The sequence below is a fragment of the Anser anser genome (assembly GCF_964211835.1).
Source record: "Anser anser genome assembly, chromosome: 13".
NCBI classification, from domain to species: Eukaryota; Metazoa; Chordata; class Aves; order Anseriformes; family Anatidae; genus Anser; species Anser anser.
The window spans coordinates 7,357,049-7,369,227 of NC_139734.1; the positions used below are offsets into that span (position 1 = coordinate 7,357,049).

Consider the following 12,179-nt stretch of genomic DNA (forward strand, 5'->3'; position numbering starts at 1 on the left):
GGGAGCAGCCCCGCAGAGAGGGATCTGGGGGTTGTGGTTGACAGCAAGCTGAACATGAGCCAGCAGTGTGCCCTGGCAGCCAGGAGGGACAGCCGTACCCTGGGGTGCATCGAGCACGGCATCGCTAGTCGGTCAAGGGAGGTGATTGTCCTGCTCTGCTCTGCGCTGGTGCGGCCTCACCTCGAGTACTGTGTGCAGCTCTGGGCACCACAGTACAAGAAGGACATTAAACTGCTGGGGAGTGTACAGAGGAGGGCGATGAAGATGGTGAAGGGCCTAGAGGGGAAGACATATGAGGAGCGGCTGAGGTCACTGGGCCTGTTCAGCCTGGAGAAGAGGAGGCTGAGGGGGGGGCCTCATCGGAGTCTACAACTTCCTCGTAAGGGGGACCGGAGGGGCAGGGGACCTATTCTCCGTTATCACCAGTGACAGGACCCACGGGAACGGTGTGAAGCTGAGGCAGGGGAGGTTTAGGCTGGACATCACGAAGAGGTTCTTCACCAACAGGGTGGTCGCACACTGGAACAGGCTCCCCAGGGAAGCGGTCACTGCACCAAGCTTGTCTGAATTTAAGAAGAGGTTGGACTGTGCACTTAGTTGCATGGTCTAAACTTGTGGGCAGCCCCGTGCGGTGCCAGGAGTTGGATTCAGTGACCCTCATGGGAACCTTCCAGCTCGGGATATTCGGAGTCTATGGTTCTATGACTCTACGATATTTAGCTCAGGATCAGAGACAAGGAGCTCAGTGCGGACGACAGCCCCAGATGCACACGCAAAGCTCGGGAGGACACCTAGCAGCTGGTTCTGCTCAAACATGTTAAAGAATTATTTCGGCAGATTTCTCACCAGCTCCTTTACACTGACCTGAGAAGTCTAAGGGTATGAACGCGTACTTCATCGCCTCCCTCGAAGTCCTGCGCCTGTCTCCAGGCAGACAGAGGGGTGGCATTTCCCCTGTACTTGTCCCCCAACAACCTTGCTCCGTACAGCAGCTTGAACAGGAACCTTCACTTCTTTCAGGTTTCTCTACCAAGCAGACAAAGCCATCCCCGTGCCAAAGAGGGGGAAAGCAAACTGCAGCGACCACGGCCTCCCTTGAGGCACACGGGGCCTGTGGCCGCGGTGGGCAGCAGGTATCGTCTCCAGACACGTGAAACGCTGCCCGGTGCTTCTCGGCAAGAGACACAACCGCCGGAGGCCTGCCCTGCCGTCCCGACACCGACGCTAACCCAAACAAGCAGCTTTTAAGCCGGCACCGCTGCACGGTGTCGCCCACGTGGCTTTTCCCAGCAAAGGGGGCTGTCAGCTCGTATTCCTCATGCACCGGGGACGCCACTCGAGCCAGCAGCAGCGTCTGAGCGGAGGGAAGCAGCGTCCGATTCAATTAGCATCATTACCGATGAGCTTTTTCACCTCTCAGCCATGCCCCTGCCCTCCGGGATGCGGCCGTGCACGCACAGACGGCCGTGCTGAGCAGAGCTGCTCAGGGCACCCAGCTGGGACGACGGAAGGAGAAGCTGACCTGACCTCATCAACAACACACTAATCCCTTTTTAGGGTTAAAAGAAACAAAAAAACAAACAAAAAAAAAACCAAAACAAAACAAAAAACAGCTGAGCAGGAGCAGCTAAAGTTTCTTTTTGTCACCACTTGTGGAACAAAGCCTGACCCTTTCTGCGAGGACCTGGGGATTTTGGTCCAAGCACTAGGCATCCTTTTATTTCATACTTCTCTATATTCTTTTAGGTCTCCCCTATAACTCCCTTTCAACCACAGCAAGTGAATTTATTGCTACGGCCAGCAACGTACTAAAAAATCCATCTTCCCCCACAGCCCAAAGCAGGCATGGTTTGGGACCACAAGCAGGCAGCCTGCATTTTTTGCAGGAACTTGCACGGCGTGCACATACAAACGTTGCTGTTGTGCAAAAAGGCACCACGCCAGTTTGCCAGCTAGCACCACACAGAGCCAACCTGGCTGAACACGTCACAGCGTTCAGCCAGCACGGAGCAGCCAGGACACCCTGGCCACAGCTCTGGACCTTCACAACAGCAAGCCCCAAGCGAGCGGTGCATTGAAACGCAACTGCAGCAACACACCGCCTTTGAAAAGAAAAGAAAGACAGTTTGCAAAATCTGCGGAGTTTTCTGGGTGTCATCCCAGCGCTGTGCCTTCTCCTTGGCTCCTTAGGAGCGTACGCTGGATCTTTGCTATGGGCTGACGCCTTCCTTCCTGTAGCGAAATGACTGGCTGTCCCACATGCACACCGAATCACTCCCTTGAACTAAAACCTCTGAAAGGAGCCAATCCTCCCTGCCCACCCCACTTAAGAAACATCAGAGGAGCGCTGGCTGCACTGTGCTCATGCCCAACACACGGCGCCTGGGCTGCAAAATGCCTGGAGACACGGGGATACAGGCGGCAGGGACACAGGCGGCAGGTATTTTCAAGGGTTACTGGTCCCAGTAGCACATTCCCACACCAGTCGTGATTCATTGTCCCCATCAGCGGAGTGGAAAAAGTGACCTCTTCTTCCCCTGGAGGAGGCGAAAGACGTGCATAAGGAGAAGTATTTAAGAATATGGGCTTGCCCAGCAGGAAACCTGTGCAAAACTCACATCCCACAGCAGCCAGAGAGATCTTCCACTGCCTCGAGGAGCTCCTGGGCTCTTCCCCGCCTTTCCCTAGAGGTGTGCTCCCCCTCCCCACAGCAGCGTGCCCAGCTGACGGCACAGAGGCCGTCGCAGGTACGAGCCAAACAGCCGCTAGTTCACAACCACTCGCGGCAAGGAAACAAGAAACCCAACGCGGCCGGCGTGACAAACACCATCTCCCTGCAAGACAGGGCTGTTGGGAAGGGCTGTGCAGAGCTACCCCAGCACAGGGGCAGGCAGACACTTTGGTCCTGAGGGCATGGATGCAGGAGCGCGATGGGCAGCGACCCCTGTGCCCCACGGGCCGAGCAGGTGACAAAACCAGGCACCAGGGAGCGGGAAGGAGGCAGCCAAGGACGTGCCCACACGCCCAGTTAAATGCAAACTTTTTGATTCCCGTGTCAAAGGCACGCACCCGTGTTCGCCTTGTTTTTAACCCCCAAAAAAGGCTGTGCTAAACCTTCCTGCTCACCCCACCAGCAGGGAGCGGGAGGAACTCCCAGTTTCCCCAACCTCAAAAGCTGCTAAATGCAACAGCAGAAAAGGGGCAAAAAAAAAGGAGAAATGAATTAAGCGTCTAATCTGGGAGCTGGGTTAGATGCTGAACGTGAGGTTCTGGCCCATCTCCACAGCCCCCAGGCCCAACCGAGCTGTCATTTACCCAGCTCAGAGCAAGGCCTCCCCAGAACCTCACAGCTAGAAATGTGTGGACCCCATGAGGATGAGCCCTGGTTTATTACCAACAGCAGGAAAACAGACCTTGTCCCAGATTGCTTCGCCTCTGGAAATTCTCCTGCGCATCCCAGGCAGCGTGCCCTGTCCGCCTCTCGCCCAGCCCCGGCTCCTACACGAGTGCCAGGGAAGACAGCTGCCCTCAGCCCAAAAAAACAGATTTCCCGAAATTTTCCCATTTAGGTGCCTGTATTAACCTTGACCTAGTGACCGCAGTACTCATTCTGGCACTGCACTTATCCTCACAGCAGAGGGGATCTAAAGAAACAGGGAAATGCCGCTGAGAGGGGTTTCTCCAGCACCACCAGACAGACGCGGTCCCCAGATCAGCAGACCCTTCCTGCTCCCAGCAGAAGTCACGCCTCCACCGGTGCGTCTGGAGGGAGACATGATGCTTTTGCTTTTCCAGCCGGTGCCAAACAGAAAAGAGCCATCAGGTCCGCGTGCCCTGGCCACGGCGCTGCGCGGATCCACGCAGCCTCCGCTAAAGCTGCTCCCCAAAAAGCTGTGGGTTCCCAGCTCTGTCTTCTTGTTCGTGTGCGCGCTGTAGCTGTAAATAAAAGTGAAACTTTCCAGGAATCAAAGCAAGGTGCCCAGAAAGATTATAGACTAATTTCCACCCTGAAAGTTCAAGCCTGAAACCCTGCAAGCAGACTCCCTGTATCTACCACAGACAGTTAATGTGGCAGTGCCCTAATTCTTCACGGGTGCAAAACCTACTGATTACAATCCGAAGCGTTGAGGAGCACAAACATGCCAGCAGGGATCACGCAGGGCTTCCACATAACCCAGTGCTTCCTCCTGGGCTCTGGACAAGGGTAAATGCTTCAGGGGAAGAGGCAAGAAGTTTGTTAATGAGTAATTACGGAATAATCTGTACCCTGGAGCTTCTAGCTCTGTCAAACACAGGTTGGCTTATGTCCTGAAATGCATTTATTTACTTCCACCTTACACAAACATTTCTATCTAATGCAACTTCGTATCATCAGAAAAGTTTATTAAAACCCTTGGCTTTAACTTACGATGGCAAAAAGTGACAGGGACCAATTACAGACCAGGGAGGGGACCGGGAAGGCAGCGGCTGCCCTTGGGGGTTATTGCAGTCATCACCGCAGTAACCCAGAGCACGAAAACCTCGACCAGCGAGAACTCAGAAGCAAAGGCCAGCAACTGCTCCAGCAGAGTGCTTCTGCAGAAGCCCGTCCACGAGCACCGGGCTGCTTTCTGCAGTTCACAGCATCAGACCTGGGCGAAAAGGTGGCGCTGGGTAAGCCTGTTGGAGGAACCCAGCTCCCTTCCTGGCTGCACGCCCGGAGGTCTGCTCATTTCCATCAGGCTGCAGCGTCCCCTGCTTCCCCTCGCCTTCCCGGCGTGCTGCCCCGCCACCGCATCCGCACGAAGCATTGCCCACGGCGGGGGCCTGGGGGCAACGGGCAGAGCCCTGCCCTACAGCCCCTATTCAGAAAGGCGTCACCTCGCCCTCAGAGACTAGCTTGTTTCCTCGTTTTTCTTCCCCTTAACAGCGCGCCCCTCAGAAGGGGTGTAAAGCCTATTCATTTCAGCCTCACTGCTACCCGGTGGCCAGAGCCCTACCTGCTCCTGCGCCGCGTTCCCAATCAGGAAAACCAAAACAACTTCTGGGTTGCCTGCACTCACGGCTGGCCTGGAGCCGGCCCCAGTGGCACTGCAGCCCCCGGTCTGTACCGGCACCCAGCAGGTGTCCCGGGGGCTCCACGCTGGGTTCAGGTTGGTCACACAGCTGCTGCGGGCGCAGGGCACCAGCTGCATCCATTTGGCACCCAAATACGGCGAGGCAACAAGAAACGTCAGCTGAAGCCACCAGGTCTAAGCTGGGGAAGTGACAACACCTGCAGCGCTCGCCCCGCTCCAGCACGAGTCCAAGCAAAGGACGAAAGAGCAGAGCAAGGAAAAGCGAGCGAGACGGGAGGGAAAGCGGGCGTCAGCCGCAGCAGCGCAGGGAGGTTTGGGGCTAAAACCAACCCGAGGACAGTGGAGAAGTCCAGCAGGAGACGGCAGAGCCCCACGGCCTCTCCTGGCCACCCCCCTCCTTAGCCAGAAGGAGACACTCTGAGCACAGTGGAGAGCCATTAATGAGTTTAAAACTGCCCTGTTTCACTTGTGCTAATCAAAAGTGCCTATCGTGTGCAAAACCAATGCCCCACTGCTAGCTCTTGGAGCTCCCAGAAGCCCCAGCAGTGTCCACACTCGATCCAGGGGCACAGCAGGCACGTGGCTCTGCTCTGCCACCCGCTGCAGCTTGGTGCTCGCCCGCTTTCAGGACAGCAACAAAAAGGGGAAGAAAACCCAGTGGCAGGGAGATGAGGGCCTTGAAAGGCAAGGCGAGGAGCAAGAGAGCATCGCTGCAGCAAGGGGGAGCGCCACCGGGCTTCAGAGCCTTCAAACCCTCTTCCTGCTGCTGGCACGTGAGTTGTACCCAAAAAAATCACACGTTGACGGCGAGAGGGGTTTGCAGGGTGAGGAGCAGGCGGGGTTTTGTGACTTGGATCACGCAGCATGGGAATTACGGGCTGTCGCTGCCAACCACCCAAGCCACAAGGATTAGTTCAGGAAGAAAACAAAGCGGAAGCAAACACGGGAGTGCAGCGCTCGCTCCGCCGCTCGGATAGGAAACTGAGGCACGGAGAGGTTCAAGGCGTCCTTCCCGCCTTACGTGATTCAGTATCGCTCCATGAGCCAGGTGAAGCTGCGAGAAGCAGCTGTGAGGCACTGTGGCCGACCGACCCTGCTTTCACTCCAAGTTCTCCTTAACGCTGAGGATTCCCAACAAAAACCCAAGCAGAAAGGCAGGGGCTGGGCTGAGCGTGAACCCTGCGCAAAGCTGGTCCCAAGCGTTGCCAGTGCAGTGGCAATCCCGAGCAGCCTGCATCATCCTTTTAAAACAGCGAGATGTTTTAGGACGTGAGCAAAACCAAATCCTGCTATTGCCCCAGACAAAACAGGAACTGGGTATCAGGTAGGTCTGTTGGGTTAGAGGATTTGAGGAGAGATGGGGAGGATTATCAGCAAAATGGGGACGGACAAAACCTGCGTCCTGGACACAGGTACAGCCTGAGCTCGAGAGCTTTTTGTCTTTTTGCCCTGCAGCACGACGTGAGCACAGGGCTGAAAGCCCTGTGGCAGGGCCCTGCTGCCACCCCCAGCCCAGCTGCAGGAGAGGACATTTGGGATGCACACGGTGGAGAAGCACGTGCACACACCGGCGGGTGTCTGACCACCAGCACCTCTCCGGCCCCACTTGCGCCGCCTTTCAGCAAATGTCAGCATCGTTTATTTTTCCACAGTATTTTTCAAAGAGGAGCAGAAACCCTTTCTGCTACACTTTCAGCCCTAAAATTACTTCCACTCTTAAAGCTGCTCGTAGTAAAATATGCAGACTACATGTGTCATAAGGCCAGGTTTTGAGAAGAACCGGGCACCCAGCAGCGGCAGGCTGGGTGCTGGCAGCCCTGCACCTGAAGGGGAGCAGGGGAGAACCCCAGTCAGGCTCTCACAGACGGTCAGCTACACCAGAGCAACATTTGAGGACAATAAAAGCAAAGCCTCGATCCCAAGACCGCCACCTGTTTGATGGCCAAGCCGACTTTGCTCTGCTCACCCCACGTGCTACCGAAGTTCTTTACGATTCTTCCAAAATGCCCCCTTCTGGCAAATTACAGCTCAGGTTTGCAGGTCATAACCCAGCAGATAAAGCCCTAATAAATCTGTCGTTTAAAGGAAAATCAGTGCTGTCAGCACCGGGCGGAGACACAAGGCTCTGCTCCACAGACGGCTGTTCTGTGTCTGACATAATGTGGAGTAATTGCCTAAAGTGGCTAGGAAAATTAAACTAATATTCCCATTTTAAATAAAATGTACAGGGAAGATACCATCATGCGGGAAGATACCATCATCTCTATAGAGTCTTTGTGCCTTGCAACGCGTTAATAGCCAGGCTGCGCACCTGTGTATGTCATGCATGCTAGCTTGCTTTTGCAGACAGTAAGTTATCGCCGGCAATCCAAAGAACCTGTGTACCTGTTGCTGTAATAAATTGCACTTAACTGCATTGTTCCTAGCCGTGATATTCTCATTGAACGCGACTGGAGTGAGGGCGCGTTACGTTGTTGGTGAACCCGTGACCGTGGTAGCTCAGTACCCTGAGCCCAGCTGGACCCATACAGGCTCATCAGCTACACCCCTTAACGCGACACATAAGCAGGCCAACCACAGCACATCCAAAATCAAGCAGCCCCGCGCACTAAGAGCTGCCGATGCCGGTGCCCTGGGATGGAGCCACAAACTGGGCACCCCCCGTGCCGGCCTGGCCCCCCAGGGCACAGCTGGCACCTTTTTCCCCCCTCCCCAAAACCAATCAGTCACGGTGCCGTGCAGGGAGCGGGCAGCCTTCCCCAACTATCGGATTTAAACCACCCCGGGGTTCCCTGCCCTCTGCTCGCCGCCCCCCGGGGCGGTTCGGGGTCCCAGACGCGGGGGGCTGCGTCCCGGCCCCGCTCTTACCTCAGAGCATGGCCCCGCTGCTGGACGGTCCCGCTGACCCTGCTGTCCGGGAGCCGAAATGTTTTAAAACACCCCTCAAAAAATAAAAATAAAAATTTAAAAGTTGAAAAGTGACAGTGCGAGTTATTCCAAGTAAAAAAAAAAAAAATTAAAAAGTGGTAAAAGGGCGGGATGGAAGGGAGGGGGGTGGAAGGGAGGGTGCCCGTGCCATGCACTGCCCCGGGCCGCCGCCCCCCCCCGTCCCCCCAAACCCCTCCGTGCCCCGGCCCCCTGCGGGCCCCCCCGGCACCCCGGGGAGCGCTCAGGGAGAGGCTCGGGCAGCCCCGGAGGGGCCGGGGGGTGCCCCGGGGTCCGGGGGCCGCCCTCGGGCAGGGGGACGCGGGGGGCACCCGCCGAGGCCCGGGGCGGGCCGCGGGGCTCCGCCGCCCCCGCGCATCCCCCGCAGCCCCGTCCCGTCGGGGCCCGCCCGGCACCGGCCGCAGGGGCACAAAAATAAATAAATAAAATAAGAGTAAAAAGTGAAAAATTATTCTCGAAGCGGTCCCGGGCTGGGTGCGAGCGGGGGGTCCGGAGAGGGGCCCCGTGTGCCCCGCCCCAGACCCGCGGCGCCTCCCGACGGCCTCGGCCCCGCTGCGGCCCGCGGAGGAAGCGCGGGGGCGGCTCCGCTCCGGGCCGGCCGCCGCCACCGCCCCGCCGGGGCTGGGCCCGGGCCCCGTCCCCCCGGGGGGACCCCTGGGGTTCAGCCGGCAGCGAGCAGGCGCCAGGCCCCCCTCCGGGCAACAGCGTGTGGAGGGCGGCCGGCTGCGTGCGCCAAAAAGCTCCTGTTGTGACCCATAAACGCGTGGGGGAACGGTGCCCGGCTGTACCCCGGCCACGCATCGGCAGCTCGGGCACCCCAAAAACCGCCCCCCGAGCAATGGGGTCCCCGAGCAGCGCGGGCTGAGCACGCAGAGAGGGCACGGCCTGCACCCCGCAAACCCAGCGCCTCTCCCCGTCGGCACCTGGGCCATATAGAGACCCTACAGCTAAATATTGCTTCTTTTTTAAATAAAAACAACAACAACAAAGCCTTTGCATGCAACAGTCAGAGTACTTAGGAGCAACGAAATCATTATTAGAAAAGGTTCAGAGGATTTAATTGGTGCTTTTCCACTGCGAGTGATGGTTGGGTGAAGTTACAGTATTAGTGTTCTCCATGAGGGGCAGGTGTGCGCTACAGAGGGGCGTATTAATTGGACCCCACAATTAAGTGGGATTGGAACCATCGTGTCAGCCGCGCCACGCACCAGTGTGATCCCGGAGCTTCCCAGCCGCCTCCCCGATCCTCTCAGCGATGCACCGCGCACCAAACATGTTCTCTGGGCTGGGGTGCAGGCAGCACAAAGCCCTTCTGGCCTCATGCACCCTCAGCCTCCTGAAGGGGAGACGGCCTCCAAAAGGGCCAGGACTCCGAAAAGCGACCCACGGGGAATGCAGGCCCACTTCCACTAAACATAATGTTTTATTTTGGTTCTGTGGATTGCAGTGGAAGCTGGATCAGGGCCACCCTGGCCTTCTCCTTTTTGGGCTTCACTGCCCAGCCCCACGGTGCCATTCTTCGTCTGTGTATCAGCGATGGCCGCTATACCCGCGCCGAGCTTCGGAGGCAGCAAGAGCAGGAACACAACTGTAGTCCTTCTGGAAGGAGCTTAAAACCTGCAGGAAACACTCCAGAAAGCAGTGGGAAGCTCTTAAATCCCGATTCTGCCAGGGACATTCCCAGGTACTTACCCCTAGTGCTCTGCAGAGAGCTAAATGACAGAAATTACAGCCAGGCCATGAAAACCCAGTCACAAACGGGGAATTAGGAGCCCAGGTGAGAAACAAATGATGGGATCGGATGGAGGCTCCTTTGGCTGTTTCCTGAGGCCCACCAGCGGAGGAAAAGACCTGAAGGGCTGCGAGGAGCGGCGAAGGCGGACACGAGGCCTGGTGGAGCCGAGCTGCCATGCTGGGGCATTTCCCTGGGTCTGGAGGCGACGTGGTGGCCTCCGAAACACCGTCCCTTCCCTCACTCCTCACCTCTGCCCCCGCGGGCGCCATGCTGCAGACCCTGCTGTAGGGTGTAACCGCTCCTAATGAGAAGGGGAGAAAAAGAAAAGCGACAAGGAGTTAACTTCCAAGAGTCCCCTTGGAAACCCAAAGTTGTTTGGCGCGTGAAGACCCAGAGTCAGCCGGTTCCTCGTCTCCTTCCCTTTCCCACTACACTTAATTCACACCATTTCAGATGACAGAGGACGCCCAGGCCCCAAATTCACCCGGATCTGGAGCCTGCCCAGTGCCCTAAATACACACAGTCAGCTCTCCCACTCTGACATGCTTCCTTCTGGCTTCTGGGCACCAGCCAACGCCCGGCGTGGAGCTGGGCACCATTTCCTCCAGCGCCCGGCCCCACAGTCCATGGCTCCTTTGTTCAGGTGACCGTGGGCCAGGCTCCAGCAGGCCCCACGCAGATGGTGCTGAGCACACAGCCCGGTGCCAAGCAGATAAAAACACCATCTCCAGAAACCTAGAAATCCCTGTTCTGCAGTGCTTTGCCCCAAACCGGGCTGTTCCGCAGCTGCGCCCGGCCCCTGAGCACCGCCACAGCCTGGGCCGGGGAGGGGAGGCAGCGACAGGCAGGGCCTGGCTGCAGCAAGTGGGAACACAAGGACACGTTTCCACGTATTAACTCCACTTCCTTCGCTTCCTCCAGCCTCACGGCAGCGGGTTATTAATAGCACGTCGCAGACGAGCACCGCGGCCGGCCCAGGATCCGGCCTCCCCGCGCCCACAGCGTCACATCCACTCAGCAGCCATGGAAAACCCGCATGCAAATACTGCGAGCATCCCATGGGGAAATGTCATCAGGTGTGGAGGTGGGAAACAGGTCTCATGTCCTGCCCCTGGACGAGCTGCGGGGCTGTCCTCCTCCCCACAAGGAGCTGGGACGTTTCTTTATCAGCATCATCCTCCTCCTGCTCCTGACGCCTTAGGGGAATGGAGAGGACCTGGAACAGTGCACAGCAAGGCGGTGCCGAGCCCCTGACCCCATCAGAGCAGCTCTGCTCCAACCCCTCCCAGTGTGCACGCTCCAGACAGCACTGCTTCCAAACGTGGGACCCAGCGGGAACAGATCCTGCTGCTGGGCCTGAGCCATGGAGCATCGCCTGCTGATTTCTGCTGGCTGGTGCAGAAGACATTTTTCCAATAAAAGGCTTGAAAGCAACAAGGAGTCTGCCACCTGCCTTGTGGAGCTCCCCCAGGTGCCTGATGCCTTCTGGAAGGCCCATACCTTGCATCTCATGGGAGGCCACTGACCAGCAGCTTCCAGCCCTGCCTTTATGGTCAGAAGTTTGCTTATGGTGGTGCTGAGATCTGTCAGCCTCGTGGCGGGCTCCAGCTCCGGGTGTGTGGGGAGCAGCCGGGGCCATACCCCAGACCTGAGCTCCTGCACCCCTCCATGGGAGCTGGGGAGCTTAGGGTCACCCCAGCAGCTCTGATGCATTTGGGAAAGCAGAGACCCTGCCAGATGGGCCTGGGAAGGAACTTCTGGAGAACTGCTTCCTCCTCCCAGGATAGGAAGAGGAAATCAGCATTCCCTGGGGAGGACATGTGAAGCAAGGAACTCCTGGGATGCCACGTGGGACCACGCAGGGCCGATGGACGGGAGCTCCTCCACCCAATGCTGTGGGCCAGACGCTGACACGGCCATGCAGGGGATGTGGCATCACGGACAGAAAGGCTTCTCCCACCCAACCCCATCCCTCCAGCTCCTCTCTCAAACCCCAGCCAGTGGGGACATCCAGCACCCCATGACCCACAGACCCAGCACCAGGGTTTTGCAAATCAGGCAGCAAACAAATAAAACAAAACAAAACAATAGCAAAACTCATAAACAACATCTGTGAGGTCAGGGCTGCATCAGGCAGACTCAGGCTCTGCTGCTTTCCTTCTAGCTCAAGCCGTTTCACCACACCAAGTGAGCAAAGAAACGCCTCTATTTATCTCCCAGCATTTGTTTCCTCAAGTCGTGTTTTCCAAAGTCAGCCTTAATCACTCTTTAATCATATTTGATGCTTCTTTGGCTTCAAGCATCCCTTAATCCTACCCTGGAGACTCTTCCCATATCCAGCCGGGGCTGCCACCCCTCCCGGGGCTCCATCTAGCGATCGTGTCCTCGCGTTGGCTTTCACTCCGGGCATGCCTGGATCCTTAGCACCCAGAGGTGGCCTT

General features: G+C 57.3%; 2 protein-coding genes across 8 annotated transcripts in view; one reads left to right on the forward strand and one right to left on the reverse strand.

Moving 5' to 3' along the window:
• The window catches only part of ARHGEF9 (Cdc42 guanine nucleotide exchange factor 9), a 184,793-nt gene extending 176,708 nt beyond the window's left edge, over nucleotides 1–8,085 (reverse strand). For all 7 annotated transcript variants that reach the window (XR_014571914.1, XM_083797095.1, XM_083797091.1 and 4 more), the window contains exon 1: nucleotides 7,926–8,085. The gene's annotated coding sequence lies outside the window, so the exon portion shown is untranslated. The remainder of the gene's footprint in view (nucleotides 1–7,925) is intronic.
• LOC310880779 (uncharacterized protein) lies at nucleotides 2,128–7,917 on the forward strand. The gene is made up of 2 exons (XM_083797107.1): nucleotides 2,128–6,381; nucleotides 6,513–7,917. The coding sequence occupies exon 1, from the start codon at nucleotides 4,410–4,412 to the stop codon at nucleotides 5,457–5,459; it is 1,050 nt and encodes a 349-aa protein (XP_083653233.1). The 5' UTR covers nucleotides 2,128–4,409; the 3' UTR covers nucleotides 5,460–6,381; nucleotides 6,513–7,917.
• Nucleotides 8,086–12,179: the final 4,094 nt, after the last annotated feature.

What these genes read in the sequence shown, in the direction of transcription:
- LOC310880779 (XM_083797107.1), top strand. Translation starts at nt 4,410, where the DNA reads ATGGCAAAAAGTGACAGGGACCAATTACAGACCAGGGAGGGGACCGGG.